The sequence below is a fragment of the Camelus bactrianus genome, chromosome 13, assembly GCF_048773025.1.
Source record: "Camelus bactrianus isolate YW-2024 breed Bactrian camel chromosome 13, ASM4877302v1, whole genome shotgun sequence".
NCBI lineage: Eukaryota > Metazoa > Chordata > Mammalia > Artiodactyla > Camelidae > Camelus > Camelus bactrianus.
The window spans coordinates 39,965,582-39,990,254 of record NC_133551.1 but is presented as its reverse complement, the minus strand read 5'-3'; the positions used below and the strand labels follow the sequence as shown (position 1 = coordinate 39,990,254).

Sequence of the window (24,673 nt, the reverse complement as noted above, 5' to 3'; positions counted from 1 at the left end):
TGCCGGAAGGCACACCTGGCCCAGAGGCCCTGTTTCCATCTCAGCTGTGGGGGCTGGGTGTAAGGGTGGTTAACTTCAGAAATAGACTAGTCTGAGCACATCATTTCTTTCCTCAAAACTCTCCAAAAGGTCCCATTGCACTCTAAAGGCCAACCCAAGCCCTAAGAATCAGGGCCCATTATCCCTTCCACCTACATTCTACTCACACTCTTTGCCCCATCCCCCACCCCTGGCCCTCTCTATTGCCTCCATGGGGGAATGCTCTTCCCCAGACACTCCTTGGCCAATCCCAGGCCTCTTTCTTTGCTTGAATGCCTGTCCACCCTCTTTAAAACTTTTCTTCCATAGTTCTTGCTACCACCTGACCAACTCTCACATCTTACTTGTTTTACTGTCTGTCTCTTCCCTCTACTTTATCAACTTCTAGAGGGCAGGGGTTTTACGTGCTTTGCCCAGCAGTGTACACCCAGCAACTAGACTAGGCCTGAAACACGGAAGGAGCTTAGGAAGTTATTTGTAGACTGACACGGTGAACAAATGAGTGAACGAAGTGATAGTGGGGTATTATAGGGCACTGGGCCTACCCACGACCACGAGTATTCGGGAGGGCGGGGCTGAGGCACAGTTTAGGGGAGGGCGGGGCCGGGCAGGCGCTTGCTGAAGGAGGGGGCGGGGCGGGGTGGAGTCGGGTCGGCCACGCCCCCAGAACTGCGGAACGCCAGACGCGCGGACCGATGCGGCCCGGAAGACTGAGGGAAGGGCACCAGCGCCGCCGGAAGTTGCCGAGCTGCTCTCAGGGTCTGGGCTGCGGCTGGATCGCGGAGGGGCTGACATGGAGCTGCCCGAGCCAGAGGCCGCCGCCGCCGACGCCATGGACTCGTTCTTGGAAAAGTTCCAGAGCCAGCCTTACCGCGGCGGCTTCCATGAGGACCAGTGGGAGGAGGTGGGCGGGCCCAGGGATTCCGCACGAGTGTATGTGTGTGTGTGTGTGTGTTTGTGGCCGAGACACGTCCCTCACCCCCGACCTCTGGCGCTGCAGCGGATAGGTGGTTTCTACTTGAGTGTTAAAAAGCGGCCTCCAGGTTTTGAAGGTCTTCTTAAGCTGCCAGTACATTTAGGTGTCCAGGTCTTGGAGTCAGAAACCTGTGACTCCACCACTTACTGGCTGTGATACTGGGTCAGTTACTTCACTTCTCTGAGCCCGTCGTCTCATTTGTAAAATTCCCCAAACTGTAGCACCAGTCTCCGAAGATTGTGGGGAAGCTGAAGAGAGAGGGTGGGTAAAGTGCTAGGAACATGTGAGCGCTCAATTTACTACCACTCCTGTAAGCATGTGAGAACTGAAAAATCTTTAGGGATTATTATCTTACACTCTCATTTTACAAATGGGAGACTGAGGCCTGAATGGGGAGAGATATATTCAATCATGATGATTTGCAAATCATGATGAGTAAGAAAACTTTTAATATAGAGACATGGAACTGGAGCTACTTAGTGGAAACTCCTATTCGTATAGTTCATTCTTCTCTTAACAACCTCCAGGAATTTGAAAAAATCCCCCTGTTTATGAAGAAAGCGCCATCAGAAATTGATCCCAGAGAGAATCCTGACTTGGCTTGCCTCCAGTCAATTATTTTTGATGAAGAGCGATCTCCAGAAGGTATCTTCAATGACTTTGACATTTGTTTTGATCCTCCGTTGAACTGAGATAAAGTCAGAAATGTTCTGATTGATAACAAGTAGTAGTTAGCCTGAGCTCACTTGTCACTATTTATCCCATGTATACTTACTTGAATACCTACTGAATGCTAGGCATTGGGTATACAGGCATGAATAAGACTGCCCTCAGAGGTCACATACCAGTGGATAGGCCAAACTGTCATAAAGAATCAGGACAAACGTGTGTGATAAGAGCCAACATGTAGCTATATACTAGGTGCTGCTGAAACACTAAAGGTGGGGGAGGTAGGAGTGGGCTTTCAATTGATCAGCAGTTTGAACTGAATTCTAACAGTTTTGTAGGCTCTTGCTAGGGTGAGGAGAGAAATCTGCATTCCAGGGAGTGGAACAACATACACAATAGCAGAAGTGTAATTTCCCCTCTTCAGTAATTAAAAAAAAAACAAAAAACAAAAAACAAAAAAAACCCAGTCCTCTCTTCAAGAGCTAGGACAAGTATACTTTTTCCTTTATACTTTTTTTTTTTTCTGGTAAGCACTTAATAATCTACCTTATAAGATATTTGGAATTGATTGTAGCTTTAAGTACATGTAACTTTATTTCTCCATGTTAATACCCAGTTTTATAGCATTTTTAAGTTTTCTTATCCTGTTGGTTTCTTGTTTGGTTTATCATATGTTACATTATTGCATGATTTAGAATTTATTTTTAACAAGCCCTTTAAAAAATAGGAAATAGTGATTGTTTCTTCTCTATAGAACAGGCCAGGACCTATAAAGATGAGGGCAATGATTACTTTAAAGAAAAAGACTATAAGAAAGCTGTGATTTCATATACCGAAGGATTAAAGAAGAAATGTGCAGACCCTGAGCTGAATGCTGTTCTTTATACCAACCGGGCGGCAGCACAGTACTATCTGGGTAATTTATTCCATTATTTAGTCCTTTCTAAAAAATTAGCATATGATAAAAACCATTATATGATGGCTGGTGGAGGGTTTGAGAGTGTCAGAGGAAGAGGGGCTGCTTATCCCAGAAACCAAGGATAGTTTACTCTAATTGAACTCTGTTTTAGGTAGACTTCATGAAAAGAGGAACCAGGTAGATTGTGTAATTCTTACTGTCTGAACCAAATAAGTAACATCAAATGCCTTAATACATGAGTTGGTATGATCTCGGATTTTTGAGCCAAAATGCTTCTACGCTTTCAAAACAAAAGGTTTTTTTTTCTGGCCTTTTAGCCTCTTTTCAAGGGTGCTAGAAGAATTAAGGCAATAGAGTTCTTTGTGTGAGAGAAACTATTAATCCAGGGGAGAATTTCTCAGAGTATTCTGTGGGACATTTGAAGTAAAAAATATTCTTTGGACAAGTAAATTTGGAAAGGGCTGCTTCTTCATTAGAGATTTGCAGTGCACATTAGTATGTTAACACTGAGAAAACCTACAGCAAAGAACCTTACCCTGTGATTCACAGGTTTCATAAGCCCCCTTTGCAGATAACACTTATTAACATGGAGTGCTGTTCTGCAGACATGACTTTGGGGAACACTGATTATTTGGGTGGCATTATTGCTGGTGACTAGTCTTGGTCATGTTAGACCCGTGTTTCTTATCACAGAGTTTAGAGAGGACCAGGGAATGACCTCAGGCATTTCTGAGGGGCTGGCAGGGAATAAGCCTGCAGTCTGGCTGGACTAAGCCTGTTGGGACTCAACACCATTTGAGCGGAGTTTCTCCCCAGTTGTAATCTGCTCCAGGTGTTTTCTCCCTTAGCCTGTTTCATTATAAAATCCCCCAAATAAGAGTGGTATATAACTTTCGAGATTATTTGAGCTAACTGGCCCCCTCATTTTACATAGGCCCAGAGAGGGACCTTTTGGTTAGTGCCAAAACCTGTACTAAAAACCCAGTCTTCTAACTTCTGGAGGAGTACATTTTTTTCATTCAGCAAACTGAGTTCTTGTTCTGTGCTAGGCACTAGCATCATAGAAATGAGTAAGACCTGACTTTTCCCTAAAGTAGTTTCATTCATTTACTTAGTCGATTACTAAATATAAAGCATTTCCTGTGTAGTAGGCACTGCACTGTGAACAAGACCTACATAGTTCCTGTCCTGGGGGAACTTAAAGAATGTCATGTATAGGGCTAGTAAGACCAAAAGCACCTTGCAAGGAAGAAAACGTGTGTGTGCTATACCAGAGGAGCAAATGCATAATAATCAGAAACATTCCTTAAGTGATGTCACTGGTATGGCTTCCAAAGCACTTTCACATTTTTTCTCCCTCTTGACCTCATAGCAACTATGTAAGATAGGTGAGGTTAACAGTTTTATCCCTAGTTATCACAGTAAGAAACTGTAGTAAATATAATAAATGTAGTCAAATGAATTATCTGAGGGTACACAGTGCTAGGATTAGGATGCAGAATCAGTTCTGATTCAGAATACACCAAGCGGAAGACACCTTCACCCACACTTGGAGCGGCACCTGGTGCTGTCGATTCCTCAGTCCTGAGTGCTTTGTAGGTTCTGCAGTACAGCTCGGGTGGCTTTTGAGTTTTCCCTCTGCTGGCTTGGAATTCAGTTTTCTCAAGCCTGATTAGTCATTTAGCTCGTCTCTTTGTTTTCCAGCTTTAAAATGTGTTCTGTGTTCTTCTCATTCTTCTTGTCTCTGTGGGTTTATGGCTTTTTGGGGTGGGGGGAGTGGTAGGGGTAGAGTTAAATGCACGTGTTCAGTCTACTGCCTTAAGCAGAAGTTTTTGGATTTCTTTTATATGTATTTTTTCCATAGTTCAGATCATACTGTTCTTCCAATTTTGTATTTAGTTCTTTTCACTTAATTTTGTAACATAAACAATTTCACTTAGCATTAAATTATTTGTGAATACTATTTTAATAGTTGCATAAAGATGCATCATATGGATATACCACTCTTTACACTATTTCCTTTACTATTCTGCTGTTGTTGAGTATGTAGCTGCTTTTAGGTTTTTTTAAGTAATGCAAAAATGAACAAAGTTATTAATAAAGTTTTTCCAATAATTCTAATTATTCTTTTGGATAAGCGGGATTTGGCAAACTGGCTCACAGGCCACATCTGGATCCCTAGCCTCCTGTGAGCTAAAAGTGGTTTTTACATTTTTAAAAGATTGTAAAACAAAGAAGAATGTGTAACAGACCATATGTAGCCTATAAAGTCTGAAATATTTACTGTATAGCCCTTTACAGAAAAATTTTGCTAACCCCTGGGCTAGGGTTTTAGAAGTGAAATTAGTAGGTAAATACCAAACTGTTAATTAAGTAATATTTACAGGATAAACTAAAGGTGAAAATCTACCTCATGCCTCCTACTTTGGATAACCAGCGTGTATGATTGCACACCTTTTTAAAACGCACTTACAAATATATATGTGTGTATATATGTTGTATATTTATATTGGTTGGTTTGTTTATTTTACAAAGATAGACTTCTCTACACATTGACCCACCGCTTAACACATCCTGTTGTGCCTTTTACGTGCAACTCTATCTTACCCTTTTATTCCTATAACGTTCTAAATTTAATTCATTTTGATAGAGCAGGTGACAGGGAATAGGAAGTTGTTGAAGATTTCTAAAATTAGTAAATTAGGTTTATATAAAAGGTAATGGAAAACTCTTTACTCTGAGGTCCATTCCTTCAAGATTACTAGGATTTCCAGAGAAAAATACTGGAAGGTAATGAGTGGCTGTCTCCACAGGACAATATTCTGCCTTTTTTCCTGATCCCTTCTCTTTTCACTCACTGAAGACACGTTTGTGAAGTTCCATTATATTGTTCCTTGTTCATTGCTATAGGTCTCTGGTCACAGTTTTTTCCATTCTCAGCCATTTCATATCAGTAACTCTTGAGGAGCTACCTGCTCTGACCCCAGCTTCTCTGGATCTCTGGATCCTGGAAGCAGGTTCTGACTGACTCACACTTGCTGCTGGGCTCCAGCCAACCAGATCTATCTTACTCTTCTTAATGACTACATAGAATTCAGTAGTATGGAGTTACCATAATTTATTTAATCATTACTGAATTGAGGATATTTAGGTTATTTCCAGCTTTTCACAATTAAAAGTAATGCTTCAGTTAACATGCTTTTACATTTATCCTTGCACAATTTTACAAACATTTTTAAGGATAAATTCTTAGAAGAGTATTGTTGGGTCAAAGTGTATACACAAAGCCCATGCCAATTTGCTCTCTAATTTACTCATAGAGTGCCCTTTTCCCATATCTTCACCAATATTGGATGTTACTGGTATCTAATTTTTACCAGTTTCATGTTAATTTTAATTTCCCTAGTCGTTAGTGATGTTAAGCATCTCTCCATGTGCTTACTAGCCATTTATAGTTGTTCAGTGGGTTGCCTGATGTTACAAACATTTCCGAGGCTCTTGATGAGCACAACTATTTTTTTTTTCCCATAAACAATTGCTCTGGTTTATATTTCTCCAAGACTGTAGAAGAGTGTTTTTGTTTCCACACACAAAATTTGGGAAATAATCTGAACTCAAAACTTGTTTTCTCTTTTACTAAATGGTGTTTTGTTAGGCAATTTTCGTTCTGCTCTCAATGATGTAACGGCTGCCAGAAAACTAAAACCCTGCCATCTCAAAGCAGTAGTAAGAGGTAAGTCTTGTAGAGTGACAGTATGATTATCATTATGGAAAAGTTGGCACACACTGCACCAGAAATGTTTTAAGCTTTGGTATTAAAAGTGCTAAGATACTAATGAAGTCACCTTATTTTTGCAATCTTGATATTAAGTTCCTGGTCCTTATCAATAGCAACATGCCATTTTTAAAAGAATTCCCCACAGAATAATCCAACCCTCTGTGTTTTAAGAATTTGTGGAGAAATTGAAACTACTCGATTTAAATTAATAAAGAGTAAAATTAATTAAAACAAAGCAGTTCCAAAAGCCACATTGGAATTTTTTTTCCAAATTAGCTGATTGAAAGGCAAGATCTCAAATGCCATGTTAATATTAATTAAAAGAGAAGTTATGGGATTTTTGCCGATAACACGAGTGCTGAGATGTTTCCAGATTATTTTTTTCTCTTGTAGCCTGACCTTTTTAGGTAATGATAGTGCTTTTATTATTTTTGTACTTCACCTTTTCTTTGAGAAGTTCAAAGTTACTTTATAAACTTTAATTTATTCATCACATATTAATCTCTATATCCCCATGGATTAACTTAAAATGCTTTATCAAAGTTATGCTTCCTTAAGTATTCATGGTTGGGGAGGGGGTTAAGTCCTTCAGCTATAGGCAGAGAAAGTACTAAACAAAGAAGGGCAAGTAAATTGACTGTAGTCCTGTGAAATTGGCCATAGCTGGAAATACCTTGATTGAATTGTCAATTTTACCTTAGCAGTGTGACTTTGGCAAGACACCCACTCTGAGTATCAGTTTGCCCACTTCTGGAAGATGAGGTTGGATTCTGTTGACATCTAAGCCCTTACAGTTCTATTATTTTTAAATACTGTGGAAAGTTCAAAGAGGCTAACTGGAGGAAAAAACATGATTAAAGGAGAGGCAGCTTAAACTGGTAGCCATCAGGAACAATTTTTGGAGAGACCTAGTGTCTTTGGTCTTGCTATTGCTTTTATGAATAACTGAGGCAAATTCTATTTTTTCTCTCCATTTAAAAAAAAGTCATCTGAGTGGGGCTTTACTCTTGTTTATAGATGAGGAACCTGAAGCTCAGGGTTGCTCAGTTCTTTGTCTAATGTGTAGTTGGTAAATGATAACCAGATTTCCAGCCCCAATCTGTCTGATTCCAAAGACTATGTTCTTTGTCACTAAGCTGTAGCCTTCCCTTCTTTAATAGTCCTTGACACCAGGCTTACAGGAGTTTTGAACTGAATTTCTAAGATACAAAAAATACTCTTCCTTGTCTGGGAAATGCACTACAAGGGGCTTTGTCATGCATTTTCCCTTCAGAGTGCTGGCTGGTAGCTGGTTGAGGTGGGGAGTCCTGTTCAAAGATGGCTCTTTCCATGCATGTTGTCCAGGGATACTAAGGGTGCTGGCTTCTACAGGTGCCTTATGCCATTTGGAACTGAAGAACTATGCGGAGGCTGTGAGCTGGTGCGATGAGGGGCTGCAAATAGATGCCACAGAGAAGAAGCTTCTGGAGATGAGGGCTAAAGCAGACAGATTAAAGGTTGGTGGCAAAACCAGTACCCAGTTGGCATTTGTTAATTAGCATTAATTAATTAATTAATTAATTAATTAATTAATTAGCATTACCCAGATTGTGTCTTGGGTCACTGTAAACTTTTTCTCCTTTAAAACCCAAAATCAGTTCCTACCCTTGGGACTCTGGGGGATACAGATAAGTAAACAAATAAGTAAATAAATAGTTATAACATGATAGAAGCAAGGAAGAATATATAGTATATATAGTAGTGGTATTTAACTTTGCCCTGGTCAAAAGCAAGGCAGAAATGGGGGTAGCAGAGGTTGCTGAGAGATGTGATGCTTGAGTCTAATCTCTTGAAGACTGAACAAGAGTTTACTTGGCTTGGGGATGTGGGGGAGAACATTCCAGATGGGAGAAAACAGATCTATATAACCTTGGGCAACTTCCTGATATTTCTGAAACTCAAGTCCCCTCTTTGAATATAGTGAACATAATACAAAAGGTTTTTATAGGGATTAAAGAGAGAGAATGTGTGTGTGTGTATGTGTATTTCTTAGCAAATTTCTTGACATTAGTAAGGACTTGATAAATCTGTGGCTATTTTGATTTGACTAAATAGACTATTGCCATAGTCTAGTATGCACACTGAGTAAAGTTATTGAAAGAGAGAAGGGGAAAGGACAGTTAAACGTTTAAGCAAAACCTTAAGCTTCTGTAATACTGTGTAGCTCCTGGCATCGACACCTATAACTTGCTAATGAAATGCTACATTCTGGCACATAATAGCAACAATGATGATAAAAACAATAATAACAGACTACCGTCACTACCAAAAATAATATCCAGCACGTAGATAGCACTTACTGTGTGTATGTTCCAGTGCTGTTTAAAAAACTTTACTTATATGAATCCAGCTAAACCACACACAGCCCCGTAAGGTAGGCAGTACTCTAATTCACCTTCCACTAGTGAGGTAGCTAAAGCACAGAGAGATCAGGAAGTTGCCTAAGTCACACAACTGGCGAAGCTGGGCTTCAGGGTCAGGGAGTCTGGCTGTAGAGTCCACACTCTCAGTCCCTGTGCACTACTGCCTCACATGTCTGTTCAGTACAAACCTGGAACAAGACTTGAGCTCTTCTGATTCCTTGTCCAGGTCTCTCTTCACTGCTTATACTACGGAATGGAAATTTTCAGTGCCAAGGGAGCCTTGAGATGGCCCTGAACAGGGATAAGTTTTAGTCAAAGTCATTCTAGTCATGTGAAGTGGTAGAAAAATAGATATGTCTAGACCCACATGGCTCAGTAACAGAATTCTAAGCCTAAGTAACTGGGTGTGAGCCAGAATTTCTAAAAATGGTATATATAGGAGAGAGTGTCCAGAGGGCTACTGTGGAAGGCCATTGCTAAGCTTACCACAGAAAAGCCCTTATGGGAGCTAAATGAAAGCTTCTAGGTCCTGCAGCACAGGCATAATTAAAGAGAGATTTCAGGGTCCAAAAGCTTGACCTAGGTATAGGTGACATTGCTTGCTGAGTGTCAGGATTATTCCCTTTTATCTGAGTATAAATTGATTCTGGATTCACATGTGCTTGTAATATGTAAGCAACAGACCTCATATGGTTATCTTAATGTTGAACAAGATGGACTTCAAGGCTATGGGTATTACCAGAGATAAAGCAAGGCATTTTTTTAAATGATGAAAAGGTCAGTTTATCAAGAATATTTAATAATTCTAAATGTATATGTACCTAATAACAGAACTTCAAAGTACATGAAGCAAAAAGTTAACAACTCAAAGAAGGAAGAGACAAAAGTACAGAGAGATGGAGATGGCAACATCCCTCTCTCAGAGTAATTGATATAATAAGTAGATAAAGAAATCAGTAAAGAAAGGTGACGTCAGCAAAAACAGTCAACTAAAGACCTACAAAAATTCTCTTCTCTGTAAAGTCAATGGAAAACTGGCAAAAATGGTCAGAATTGACTTTTTCAGAACTCTGAAATGAACCAAAGGCTTGCAACAGTCTAGGGAGTGTTCATTCAAGAAAAATGGCTGAACCTTCACGAGAATAGCAAGCTTTGTGGCATTTTAACTTGCCCTATTCCCATCTCCTCCTAGTAGCCTTGAAAGCCAACAGCCCACAATCATAGTGAAACTGAGCAGCCTGGCAGCCACCAGAGGAGGCAGAACAGGATTAGAGCTCCTTCAAAGCCCCACTCCAGAGGGCTGTCATTATTTGACCATCTGGTGGTTCCCTAGGAGACCCCACTCATAAGCTGTTTTTATTTGACCCATCTTGGAGCTATCCCAGTATGAGAAGTGTTTTCACAGAGGGTGGGTGTGGGAGGCATTTGTTAAAAACAATTCAAGGCAGTTATTTAAGGTTGCAGCTGCTTGAGTCAGTGAAAAACTGTTGAAGCAAACAATAGGCTTACCAGAAATCTTAAAAGGAAAAGCTGGGAAATGAGATTGTATAGGGGCTTTGAAAAGCTCCAGCATATTCCTGGGACTCTAGGCAGTCACATGTGTGCTCAGTAAAGATCTAAGAAGGTCCTGAGCTCTCACCTCTGACTGCTTTGGAAGCTCTGTGTAAGCAGGAAGTGAAGATGGAGGCCCAACAGTTGACTGCTAGGGTGATTGTCGAAGGCTTGTCCCAGCATGCACTGCCCGTTGGCAAAGACTGGGACACTCTCTGGCTTCAGACATTTAGGGAAATCTGTCCAGTCATTACCTGACCACTAAGCTCACTGACTGGAGACGTTAGTAGTCACAACAGAGAATACAGGCTTTACAGAATTAGTTTAAGGAAGTCACTAAATAATAACAGCAGCAACAGCAAACACTGGGGAGGGGAGACAGAATGTGATTTGCAGGGTTGCCATGATATATTATTTTAAGTTTGCAGTTTTCAACAAAATATTACAAAAATCAAGAAAGCATGGCCCATACCCGGGGTGGGGGCTGGAAATGAGTAGAAACTGTCTTTGAGGAAGCCCAGACATGGTACTTAACAGACAGAGACTTTAAACCAGCTATTTTACTTATTTACTTATATTTTTAAATTATTATTTATTTTTTTGGGGGGGATGTAATTAGGTTTAGATGTTTATTTTTAGTGGAGGTACTGGGGAATGAACCCAGAACCTCGTGCATGCTAAGCAGACACTCTACCACTGAGCTGTACTCTCCCTCCTCTAAACCAGTTATTTTAAACATGTTCTAAGAACTGTCAACTGAAAAAATAAAAGCACAACCTAGAAGTTGAGAATTAAGTTTTATTCAGCAGACTTAACTGGGGACTTAAGGCCTAGATATAGTCTCTCAGATAGCTCTGAGGGACTGTTCTGAATAAGTAAGGGAGGAGCCAGGATATATAAGATTTTTTGAGAAAACAAAAAACGAAAAAACCCAACAAAACAGGCCCTGATGTCATTCCCTCAACCAAGAATGCCTTTCTCTTTCACCTAGTTTCTATCTGAGCCCACCTCCTCAGTGGGGCAGATTCTGTCACTCCCTCCTCTGTGTTTCATAGCACTTGGTTCACACCACCAGGGTGACATGTAACAGACCTTTAACGTGTCTGACCCTCTCAGTAGACTGTGAGCTCCTTGGATGTGGGAACTGTACATTTTAACATTTCTGCTGCCACTGGTCCTGGCACCTAGACATGTGCTTTTTAAGTGTTTATTGAACTGAATCCAGCCACTGGTATCCCTTGATACAGGAGCCTGGGTTGAATAGAGATCAGAAATAGTCATTTAGGATCAGGCGGGGGTAACAGACGAGGAGGCAGGGTCCCTGGAGCTGATGCATCTGAATTTCATTTTCAGCGAACTGAACAGAGAGACATAAGGAAAGCAAAGCTGAAAGAAAAGAAGGAGCAGAATCAGAATGAGGCTTTACTCCAGGCCATCAAGGTGAGTTCTCAAACCTTAGGCATTTATGGTCTTGTGAAGTCCACTAATCCTGTAGCCTGTTGGCAACCTTTCTGGGGATGCTTTACCTGAATGATTTGTTCATTTTCTTTCTGCTTTTGGTGAAGCAGTGTGACAAGTCAGGCCCTCTGAGTTCGGTCAGCTCTCCCACTTGTGTCCATGTGTTGGTCAGGTAACAGATCCTGAATAGTTGCTATGGGTTAAGCACTATCTAATCTTCACAGTAGCCTTCTGAAGTAGGTCTTTTTGCTCCTGTTTTGCTAGATGAGCACATAGTCTCAGAGATGAAGAAAGCCTACACAGCTAATATGTGTCAGAGCTGCACCCTTGCTCTTGGCCCCTGTGTTATACCGCATCCTGAGGGAGTCTGAATTTTTAGGATGCTGCTCCTCTAACTATAACAACAACAAAACTCGGCCTCTCCTTCCCTCTCTTTCTTGTGTTTTAAATGAATGTAGTCTGACCCAAATCTTGCTTTCATCTGGATACCCAACACGTCACCTGTTGAACCTTGCCTTCACAGGGGAGGTAAACCTGCTATGAGATTGTAGGGTAGGTTCTTGGTTTCATTCTTTTTTATTTTATTTATTTTATTTTGTTTTTTATTGAAGTAATTTACAATGTTGTATCAATTTCTGGTGTACAGCCTAATAGTTCAGGCATATATATATACACACACATATATTCGTTTTCATATTCTTTTTCATTATAGGTTACTGCAAGACATTGAATATAGTTCCCTGTGCTATACAGTATAAACTTATTATTTATGTATTTTATATATAGTAGTTAGAACAGACATACAGATCAATGAAACAGAATAGAGAGCCCAGAAATAAACCCACAGACTTTTGGTCAATTAATCTTTGACAAAGGAGGCAACAATGTACAATGGAGTAAAGACAGTCTCTTTAGCAAATGGTGTTGGGAAAGCTGACAGCCACGTGTAAATCAATGCAGTTAGAACATTCCCTCACACCATACACAAAAATAAACTCAAAATGCCTTAAAGACTTAAACGTAATACAAGACACTATAAACGTCTTAGAAGAAAACATAGGCAAAACATCCTCTGACATAAATCTTAGCAATGTTCTCCTAGGGCAGTCTACCAAGCAATAAAATTAAAAGCAAAAATAAACAAATGGGACCTAATTAAACTTACAAGCTTTTGCACAGCAAAGGAAACCATAAGCAAAACAAAAAGACAACCTATGGAATTGGTTTCATTCTTTGTTGAGTTAAATTATGCACCCATTTATAGGTACTTGTTGACTCTGAGAACTACACATTACTAAAATGTACTGCACTGGTCCCTCCCCACAACAAGCAATCTGTTAACACATTAACAAATTAAAGAGAAAGGAATACTCTAGAATGATTTGGTCATTTTCTGAAATGTAGAATATTGGACGACCCAGACATTTGCTTACAGACTTTATTTTGATTCTCTCCTTTAACATAACTGTATCTCAAATTTCAGTGTATGTAAGAATTACTCTCAACACTAGTATACACAAAGCTATATATACTATATTTTAATGGTTTAAAGCAGGGGTCAGCAAGCTGCGGCCGTGGCTTGCAGCCGTGGCTTACAGCCCTGCCTATTGGTGTATGTGTTACCGGTGGTTGTTTTTACACTACAATGACAGAATTGAGTAATTTCAACAGAGACCATTCGACCTGTGAAGCCTAAAATATTTCTTATCTGACCTTCTAAGGGAAAGTTTGCCAACCCCTGATTTAGGAGATAGATCAAGATGATTTTGCTTCTGTATGATTTTCTCCTTGGGTGCTAGCCTTAGGAGCTTCCACCCAGCATACCCAAGAGGTGACTACTGTTCAGATCTTTGATTTATCCTTATTTCCATGAGACAGTTAAGATTAAGTCAGTGTGTACATTATTTTTAGTATTCCATGTCCTAGCTAAAGTGAAACATCTGCCATTTCTATACATGCTACTCATGATCATTCCTATACCTTTGCACATGCTGTTCCTTGGCTGTTCTTGGGGTAGAATGCCCTTCCCACACCCCTGCTCCTCAATTTTTCTGCCTTTCAAAGTCATTGTTCAAGGCCTAGCATCCCCCAGTCACCTCCAACCGCCAGGCTGAATTAATTATTCATGGTCTGCAGTTCCACAGCTTTACTTCTTACTTTATGCTGTACTTTTTACCATGTCTAGCTCATCTCTGACACAGTCTAGCATGTGGTAGATGCCTAGTAAAGGGGAGTTAAACGAGTGATGCCGACTCTGTGCCAGGCCTCGGGGATAATGAAGATGAATCACGTGTAGAGCTGGCCCCCAGGGAGCTCGCAGTGGTATGGTTTCTCTGTTTTAGTGATGGGGGTTTGCATCCTTCCACACATAAGTGGTGTGTGCGTGTTTCTGCCTTTGACCCAGGCTAGGAACATCAGGCTAATCTCCGAAGCTGCCAGAGAGGATGAAGATTCAGCCTCAGAAGGTCTCAGTGAGCTTGTCCTGAATGGGCTGAATTCTGAGAACCCTTACGGAGCCAGGCTGAGTGTGGATGACCAGGGCAGACTGAGCTGGCCTGTGCTCTTTCTGTACCCGGAATATGCCCAGTCGGACTTCATCTCTGCTTTTCACGAGGACTCCAGGTACTTCCTTCCCCAGGTACCCTCTGCTCGTGCTTGTGTGCTTTTCCCTGCTGCCTTGGCTTGAGAGACAGGTGGATTTTTGGTTGAGGAGTGAAGAGAATAGAGAGGGTTTGACAGAGTCTGGTTTTAACATAATCACATAGCTGATTTGTCCTTTCACTGAGTAGCTTTGCAGTGACAGACACGGTCTCACCCTCTTGCTGAGTAACACCATAGTACAGTGTTGGTCAAGCACTGGTACTTGTCTCTGGTGAGAGATGAACTCAATGGAGGTAGTACATGCATAGTAATTGAAGGGTATATTTATTAGAAAGCATAAAACTATCCATTTTAACATGTGATTTCATAGGGTTAATGCTTAGAATGTGGCTAAATGTAAGAATGTTGTTAATCCTCAGTCAGTTCAAAGAGAATTACTATGTCATAGTGATTCACACATTTTGGGCACTGCTGTCAAAATGGATTAAGCCTGCATTTCATGATTTATACATTCTTGATATCTCTGTGGATTGATGTCTGGGGACTGTGATGGGGGAAAACAGATCATGAGTTATTGATACCCAGAAAGTACATGTCATATCTCCTTAGGTTTATTGATCATCTAATGGTGATGTTTGGTGAAACGCCCTCTTGGGATTTAGAGCAAAAATACTGCCCTGATAATTTAGAGGTAAGAGAAGTTTTATTTTGTTCTTCTGTGGGAATTGGCAGGGGCTGGGGGGTGGGGACAGGTGGTGCAGTGAGGTTTCACTGCCTTTTAAAATTGTGGTATAATATACAGAACATAAAACATATCATTTTAACCATTTTTAGGTGCACAGTTCAGTAGTGTTAAGTACATTCACATTGTTGTGCAGTCATCTCCACCGTCTGACTCCATTTTCATCATCTTAAAGTGAAACTCTGTACCCATCAATCAGTAACTCCCTATGTCCGCTTCTCCCCAGCCCACGGCATCTGCCCTTCTACTTTCTGTCTCTGAATTTATCTACTCTAGGTGCCTCATGTAAGTGGAGTCATATAGTATTTGTCCTCCTGTATTTGGCTTATTTCGCTTGGTGTGCTGTCTTTAAGGTTCATCCATGTTTTAGCACATGTGAGAATTTTCTTCCTGTTAAGGCTGAATAACATTCCATTGTTGTAATTTTGAAAAAAATAATCACAACTTACAGAACAAAGAATTTGTCTTCTAACCATTTGAGAGTCAGGTGCCAACTGATGCCTCGTTACCCCTGAATAATTTAGTGTCTGTTTCCTACAGACAAGCACACGTTCTTTCATGATTCTGATCAATCATCAAAATCAGAAAATTGACTTTGATACACTAGTACCAGCTAATCCTCAGACTCCATTCACTTTTCACAAATTTTCCCACTAATGTTTTTTCTTGTACATACTATTTTTTAATTTTTTAATTGACATATAGTTGATTTACAGCATTATGTTAGTTTCAGGTTTACAGCAAAGTGATTGTTATATATATATATTTTTTTCAGATTATTTTCCATTATAAGTTACTACAAGATAATTGAACATAGCTCCATGTGCTATACAGTAAATCCTTGTCACTCATCTATTTTATGTATAGTAGTTTATATCTTAATCTCATACTCCTTGTTTATCCTTCTCCCCCTCCCTTTCCACTTTGGTAACCATAAGTTCATTTTCTGTGTTTGTGAATCTGTTTCTATTTTGTATATAGATTCATTTGTATTGTTTTTTAGATTCCACATATAAGTGATATATAGTATTTGTCTTTCTCTGTCTTAAGTAAGTATAATATTCTCTAGGTCCGTCCATGTTGCTACAAATGACAATATATCATCTTTTTTATGACTGAGTAATAGCCCGTTGTGTATACATATCACATCTTAAGCCAGTTGTCTGCTGATGGACACTTTGGTTGTTTCCATGTCTTGGCTATTGTAGATAGTGCTGCTATGAACACTGGGGAGCATGTATCTTTTTGAATTAGAGTTTTCATCTTTTCTGGATTTATGAATAAGAGTGAGATTGCTGGATCATACAGCAGCTTTATTTTTAGTTGTTTAAGGAACCTCCATACTGTTTTCCATAGTGGCCACACCAATTTATATTCCTACCCACAGTGTGGGAGGGTTCCCTTTTGTCCACACTCTCTCCAGCATTTATTATTTGTAGACTTTGATGATAGCCATTTTTACCAGTGTGAGGTGATAACCTCATTGTGGTTTTTTGATTTGCATTTCCCTAATAATTAGTGATGTTGAGCATCTTTTTATGTGCCTGTTGGCCATCTGTATGTCTTCTTTGGGGAAATGTCTATTTGGGTCTTCTGCCCATCTGGTTGGGTTGTTTGTTTTTTTTTAATACTGAATTGTATGAGCATATTTTGCATATTAACTCCTTGTCAGTCACATTGTTTGCAAATATTTTCTCTCATTCTGTAGGTTGTCTTTTCATTTTGTTGATGGTTTCCTTTGCTGTGCAAAAGCTTTTAAGTTTGATTAGATCCCATTTGTTTATGTTTGCTTTTACTTCTTTTGCCTTTGGAGACTTAAGAAAATATTGCTATGATTTATATCAGAGAATGTTTTGCCTATGTTCTCTTCTAGGAGTTTTATGGTGTAATGTCTTATATTTAGGTCTTTAAACCATTTTCACTTTATTTTTGTATATGGTGTGAGGGAGTGTTCTAATTTATTGATTTACATGTAGCTGTCCAGCTTTCCCAACAACGCTTGCTGTGAAGAGATGTCTTTTCTCCATTGTATTCTTGCCTCCTTTGTTGCAGATTAGTTGACTGTAGGTGTATGGGTGTGTGTCTGGGCTCTTTATTCTGTTCCGTTGATCTCTATATCTGTTTTTGTGCTAATACCATGCTGTTTTGATTACTGTAGCTTTGTAGTATAGTCTGAAGTCTGGAAGGGTTATACCTCCAGCTTTGTTCCTTTTTCTCAGGATTGCTTTGGCAATTCTGGATCTTTTGTGGTTTCAGATACATTTTAGGTTATTTGTTCTAGTTCTGTGAAAAATGTCATGGGTATTTTGATAGGGATTGCATTAAATATGTAGATTTCTTTAGGTAGTATGGCCATTTTTTCTTCCAATCCAAGAGCATGGGATGTCTTTCTATTTCTTTGAATCACCTCAATTTTCTTTGTCAGTGTTTTATAGTTCTCAGTGTATAGGTCTCTCACCTCCTTGGTTATTTCTCCTATGTATTTTTTTTTTTTTTTTTGGATGAGATTTTAAGTGGGTTTTTTTTTTTTTTTAACTTTTTTTCCTTATATCTCATTGTTAGTGTAAAGAAATGCAACTGATTTCTGTATATTACTTTGTATCCTGCTACCTTGCTGAACTCATTTATTAGTTCTAATAGTTTTTGTGTGGAGACTTTCTGGTTCTCTGTATAGAATCTCATGTCATCTGCAAATAGTGAGTTTTTTCTTTCCTTCTAATTTGGGTAACTTTTATTTCTTTTTCTTGCCTGATTGCTGTGGCTAGGACTTCCATTACTGTGTTGAATAGAAGTGATGAGAGTGGGCATCCTTGTCTTGTTCCAGAATTTAGTGGGAAGGCTTTCAGCTTTTCACCACTGAGCATTATATTGGCTGTGGGTTTGTTATAAAAGGCTTTTATTATGTTGAGTTATGTTCCCTTTATACTCACTTTGGTGAGAGCTTTTTATCATGAATGGATGTTGTATTTTGTCAGATGCTTTTTCTTCATCTATTGAGATGATCGTGTGTAGTTTTTGTCCTTTCTTTTGTTAATGTGGCTTATCACATTGATTGATTTATGTATGTTAAACCATCCTGTGGTGTGGAATAGGCTGGGGTTGAGGGTCAGGGCCCTGTGGCTGTGGGATTCAAGGTGGCTGTGCTACACCTGGGACCTGGGCTCTGTGGCAGACCTCTCCCAGGACCCGTCCACCCCAGATCTGGTGCTCAGTTGTGGGGAGCTGGGGTGCTTCCACTGGGAAATGATCACCGCATACTCCTGCCCAGCGCCCGACTGCCCAAGATTCAGCACCTAGCCACTGCATGTTCTTGTGGCACCATCTGGTGCACACGCTGACAATGTCTGCCATAGCTGGACCCGCTACTTTTGTTCATGTGCTGACAGTGGGCTCTGTGCCTCCCTCTGAGTCACACAGGCCCTCCAGGCTGTCTCTGTAGCTAGATTGAGTCCTCTCCCAGGGCCCGTCTACCTGAGATCCAGTGCTTAGCTGCTGCGTGTTCTTGTGGCAGTGCTGGTGTGTACACTTTCTCAGTCTTTCTGCAGCTTTCTTGATCTTACCACTGCTAAAGATTATAGACCAGTTATTTTGTGGAAAGTCCATCAGTGTAGGTTTGTCTTGTGTTTCCTGTGACTATGACCTGGATTATGCATATTTGACCAGAATATCACAGAAGCGATGCTGTGTTCTCCCTGTATCCTGTCAGGCACACATAATTTCAAACATTCCTTTATTGATGGTGTTCACTTTGATCACCTGATTGAGGTAGGGGTCTGCCAGGCTTCTCTCCTGCAAAGTTACTCTTTTCCCCTTTGTAATTAGTATTTTATAAGGGAGGTACTTTGAAACAATATAAGTATCTTATTGTTCATTGAACCTTCAACATAATTGTTTATATCAGTGGATTTATGGTTTCCTATTTTATTCATTGTGCTATAATCTATTACTATGAATGTTATGCTCAAACTGTCCCAGATTTGGTCAGTGGGAATGCCTTCAAATCTGCTTCTGTGTCCTTTTAACTTGTTTCCATTTTTAAAGCACTTCCTTGCTTTCTGTCAAAAGATGTTCCAGGCTCAAATTGTGCTTTCCTTGCCCCAGCTCTAGAACCCTGGTTCTTTTTAGTGGAAAACGGTATTTAGAAGTCAAGATCTAGTAGTAGGTATACTCGTAAGTACAGAGGCGAGGGAGGGAAGTGCTCACTGCTCCAGGGCCGTGTGTATGTGTATGAAAACATGAACTCTCACTGGTATCTCCAGTTCTAACCCTGCATCACAGGACCAGTTTTCTCCCTTCCTATATTTTTAACGTGGCTTCTTTTATTTTTAGTATATTTATTTGATCAGTCCCCTGTACTTAATCCCCCTCCTGTCCCACCAGTGTCCCCTCTCCCATGGGGAATCTTTCCCACCCGACTTGGCCTCCTGACTCCCCCAGTCAGGCAGCAGCCCTTCTCGTCCTACATACACCCTGACACCCCACACTGCTCGGCCATCCTGCATGAACGACCTCCTCACTCCCCTCAGCAGGCCACCCCCTGCTGTGAGTGTCTGCCCTTCTCACCCTTAGCTGGCCGGTCCCCAGCAAGGAAGCCCTCCTCCACTGTCCAGGCTCTGACACTCCTCACCCACCAGCAGCCCTCCTACGCAGACATCTTCCTCACCCTGCTTGGGCTTTGATACTTGCACAGGGATGTCCCCAGTGTGGACGTCTCTCTTCCCTTGCTCTGGGCCACTGTTGCTTTCCTTCCCCACACCTGATAGTGCTAGGACTGAATGTTAGGGAAGGGAAGGCTCCTAGGCCTGGACTTGCGTCTTCCTCTTTTTACTAGCTGAGTTTAATTGGTGAGTTATTTTCCTTCTGTGAGCCTTGTCTCTGTCTTCAGAAAATGGAGCCAGTATTACCTTTCTTAGTGTCACAGGGGAGGACTGAGTGCTTTATACTCCACAACTCTGTAAAGGAGGCATTCACTAATAATGCCGTCTCTTTACCTTTTCCCTAGACTTGGCCTCAACACGCCTCGTGCTGCTGAAGCCCTTTATTCACATCTGACTCCTGCTCCTCTGTTCACCTTGTAGGTCTACTTTGAGGATGAGGCCAGGGCAGAACTATACCGGGTGCCTCCCAAGAGCACCCTGCTGCAAGTGCTGCAGCAGCCCAGGTGAGCCGCCTTCCTGAGGCTGAGAGGCCAGGGAAGACACTCGGGCACCGTCCCAGCGATCCAGCCAGCTTCTCATCTGCTGCTGAGTGTTTGCCTCGTACTCCCCTCCCTCCTTCCCCGCACTCAGAACCGTGAGACAGCAACTGTGGAGGCTGGTGCAGGCCACTGGCCAAACGGCTGCAGTGCTGACAACTCAGCCATTTGCACCACAGCCACGACACCCTCAGACAGGAGCCTGAGAAGGAAGAAGCTACCTGGCTTTTGTACCAGAGACAGCCAGGATGGCCCTTCTGTTCCCAGTGGTGCCTGTGTCCCCAGTGCTGTTATATGAAAAGAACACTGGCTCTTGAAGTCAAACACCATCATTTACTGACCATGCGACTCTGAGCACATGCTGCCTCCTTGGGGCTGTTTCCTTATCTCTAATATGGGGATAATGACTCTTGCCTTTGTGTTTTTCAGGTATTTGAGAGAGTAGGAGTTAAAGTGTAAACCCTTATAAACTGTGAAGGGTGATCGTGCCACGAAAGGGCACCTTTGTTAGTCACAGTGGCAGCCAGTTGGACTTAGCAGTTGTCTGTCTTCAACTTGGGAGGAGGGGTGTTCCTGGACAGTAAGGGGATGCCCTCAGTAGCTTAAAGCTGACTCTTGGGCTACTTTTCCCTAAGCTTTGAGCAGAGTAGATGTCTTGCATTAAGGCTAAAAGAGCCTGATGTGCTAGAGGAATGAGGGTGGTTGGGCGCGGTGGAAAATGAGGCTGGAGGACTGGGTGAAGGCCAAGGGCAGAGGCCTTGAATGCCCTACGAAGGGGCGTGAACTGTATGCTGATGGGGGCATATGGAGCCACAGACAAGGGTGTTTAGGTACAATTTACCAAGTGATGTGCAGATTTTAAGTATACTTAAAGAGGCATGATGTGGGGGATGGATTGGAAGCAAGTGTAGGAGGTAGAATGGGGTGAGAACTGGTGATCTATCGACTGACTCAGTGCAGGTGTCCCACTGGTCTTGGTGCTTCTGCTTTGTCTTGGCAGGCAGGGGGTGACGATTCCTTCAGATACGACCGATGACTTCTCTTGGCAGTGTTTTTTTTCTGGCTTCAAATCTCCCTTCTAGTTTATAGACAAATTTTTAGCTATTCATTTTCTCTATAGCAAATTACCCAGAATTCTTTAAAGGCCTGAGGTCTACTCTACCCTATCTCCCCAAAAATGGGAGCGAAATCTAAACAGAAAGCAGACTGATCTGTGGAGGAAAACCAATTTCATGCTTCTCAGAAAGTGTAAATGCATTGGAAGTTATTACTTTTTAACTGACTAGCATAGGCAAGAGGCTAGCCAGGACAGGTTTATGGCAACTTTAGACCCTGAACTGGGTGCTGGGCCAAGATATAGGCCTCCTGTCCAGACCCAAGCCCTCTGGGTGATGCTAATTCCTCTCGACCAAGGAGGCCACGGCCTTGCCTGCTCTCCGACCTGCCCACTCCATTTGCTTTATGCCCAACAACTGCAAATGCTCTAGTGACCTGCACCTCCGGGCTTTTGCGCTCTCATGCCCCACCAAAAATTAAAGCAAGTGCAGACACGGCATCTTCCCAGAAGTCTTTCCTGATTCCCCTTTCCCATAGAGGGAATCACGTCCCTTGGGTTAACACTGTACCTTACAAATGCTGGCACAGTTGTGCCTTGCTGTCATTGATTACTTCTCTCTCTCCCCTCAGGACTTGAGAGCATGGATGGTGGTTTTTGTTTGTAGTTTAATCTGTGTTTTCAGCATGGGCCTCGCTTACTCTGGGCTCTGGCTGTTGAATGAAGGAATGGAACCATGTTCTTGTTTTATTTCACATTTAGTGACAGACAGATATGATGCTAGAGGACTGGCCCAAAGGTTGTAAGGGGGAGAGGGTCATGCTCATTTGCAGATTTATAAACAACCAAACAAATGTGCTAAACTTGCATTTTAATGTTGACTCATATCCAAAGGTTCACCTTGACTGTTACTGGGATGATCCATGGACGATTAAGATTGCAGTTCAGTTAACCCCTTTCTTTTTTTGTGTTTACTGCAGGTACTTTGTAAAAGCCCTGACGCCAGCATTTCTGGTCTGTGTAGGATCCTCTGCTTTTTGCAGGAATTATCTCCAGGGGAGAAAGGTGCGCCAGGTAAAGTGACTAAGCCAGGCCCCCCTGGATCTTCTCCCTCCCCCTCCTCAGCCTGGAGTCCAGACATCATTTCTGTCACCCTGGAGACAAGCCTTCCCCACATCGTGGTTGGGGAGCTGCTGCTGACTTCCTGAACTGCAGCCTCTTCTGGTCAGAGTGCTAAGTTCCAGCTGGTCTTCACTCTCCTCTTTTGATACAAAACTCCATGCCTTGGTCATGATCTCCTTGGACTCACTGTGAGCTGTGTCAACCACCAGCCTCCATCTCTGTAGGGACCAGAACACAGCAACTGACCTGAGGAGCACACTGGCCAGTGGATGCTGACTCAGGATCCAGTGACATGGTTCTGAACCTTTGTGGAGTCAGAGGCCTCATGTATACACAAACCATGTATGTAATTGTAAGGTATTAAAGCTGAGAGGTTCGGGCCTCCCGTTATTTCATAAGCACAGAGGGCTGCTCGGTGGGGATGCCGTGGGGTGAGATGGGGCCTGGAAAACCGGGTCCTCTTTCTGCATCTGTAAAGACCTACAAACTGGGGTCGTGCAGAACCCCTAAAAAGTTTGCCACTTTTCCTCATCTTTGCAGTATGGAGAACTGTGACATACTTGGGATAGTGGACTCTGAGTTCCTCTCCAGTTTTCACATTTTAGGATTTTGTGCCTTTCAAACTGGAAAATCTTTTTGCGTGTTGAGTCGTTGTCATAGGTGGTATTTTTTCTGCAGCTATTTGCTTCTTCCTTCCTGGAGGGTTTTGTCTGTCCTTACCTTGCAGTGCTCACCCCGTTCCCCAGGGAGGAGTGTACTTCCTTGCTCCTGATGCAAAAGGATGTGAGTGGACGTGTCCAGACAGAGCTTGCAGAGTCATTGTGTGGTGGGCTCCTGCTCTTTTCCCTCTGCCAGGAGAACATGTTTCCCAGAGAGGGGCTGTTCCTTCAGCCTGGCTGCCGGATGCTAAGACACGTGGAGCAGAGCTAAAGCAGCTGGCCTGCAGCCACTGACTAACATGAATGAGAAAGAAATGTTTGTTGTAGTAATAAGCACTGAGATTTGGGGGTTGTTTGTTACTAGCAAAGCTAACTAATACATCATTAAACTGAAACCAGCTGCTGTCCTTAAGATAGACTCCTTTGGGGTTTGGTGCTGTGTCTTTGAAGGGCAATTTGCTGTGGAATACTCACAGAGAACCAGGCAGCTTTTCTTCCAGGTGCAGGCCCCTGCCTGTGGCCGGGAAGCTGAAGTCCAGCCTCCATCCTAAGCCTGGCTTAGGCCATGCTGAGGCCATCCTCTCTCACTTACCAGCTAGACTCGGCACTTTGTGCAAGAGGCTCACGTTTGGCTCACAGCAATCATGACAGGTGCTGCAGGTTTTCCTGCAGCAGCCACCACGCTCCCATGGGACAAAGCAGGTTCCAAGTTGCCGCCATATTCATCTGCAACACAGACTAGTTACCCTGCCCCCTTCTGGACACTGTGAGCTGGGGTGAGATGTCAGATGAGGGCAAATTGTACGTTCAAAACTATATGCACCTGAGAGTGGTCCTTATGTGACTTTCCTCCCCGTCACCCAGCCCTTTCTTAAGACTCCTGGCAGCCAGGTCCTCAGCCGCTTCTGCTCCGCCTTCTCTTCAGGCCCTGCCCCGCTCTGGCTGGGGTGGGATAGAGGAGGAAGGGACTTGGAATGGCAGTCTGTTAGACCACAGGTAGGATCCTGGTGATGCTGACTTGCTTTGACTGTGAGTGAGGGACTGTGTGCAGAGCCTACTCCATCTGTAAAATGATTCCCTGTTCCCCTCTCAGGTGTCTGAAGCCCTTTTATGCAGATACTGTGTGCAAAGTGCTCAGTGCAGTGCCCGGCATGTAATTATTCAATAACCAGGTCTTAACTCAGCTATACCCAGGGGCACACCCATGCAGACTGGTAGCACTAGACCAGTGACTCTCAACCGAGTGTAGCTCTGCACCCAAGGGGACACTTGCCATTATCTGGAGACATTTTTGGTTGTCACAACTTGGTGGAGTGCTACAGACACCTAGTCGGTACAGGCCAGGGATGCTGCTGACCATCCTACAGTGCACAGAACTGTCCCCACAACACAGAATTGTCTGGCCCCAACTGTCACTAATGCTGCGTTAGAGAGAGGCTGCAGTAAATCTTCCAGAGGGCGAGCTCTTAGTAGGCAGGGGCCAGGTGGGGACTCAGTGTCCAGGCCTGA

General features: G+C 42.3%; 1 protein-coding gene across 2 annotated transcripts; it reads left to right on the top strand.

Annotated features, from left to right (window-relative positions):
• The first annotated feature begins 727 nt into the window (after positions 1–727).
• TTC4 (tetratricopeptide repeat domain 4) lies at positions 728–22,903 on the top strand. Of its 2 annotated transcripts, XM_010951739.3 has the most exons (10): positions 731–943; positions 1,543–1,660; positions 2,439–2,600; positions 6,259–6,336; positions 7,753–7,877; positions 11,688–11,774; positions 14,197–14,414; positions 15,003–15,084; positions 20,214–20,296; positions 22,364–22,903. In XM_010951739.3, exons 1-10 carry the CDS (start codon positions 833–835, stop codon positions 22,464–22,466), a joined length of 1,167 nt encoding a protein of 388 aa, XP_010950041.2. In that variant the 5' UTR covers positions 731–832; the 3' UTR covers positions 22,467–22,903. The 2 variants fall into 2 exon arrangements, with proteins under 2 accessions (XP_045370225.2, XP_010950041.2); XM_045514269.2 differs by lacking the exon at positions 2,439–2,600 and having other exon boundaries at positions 728–943.
• Positions 22,904–24,673: the final 1,770 nt, after the last annotated feature.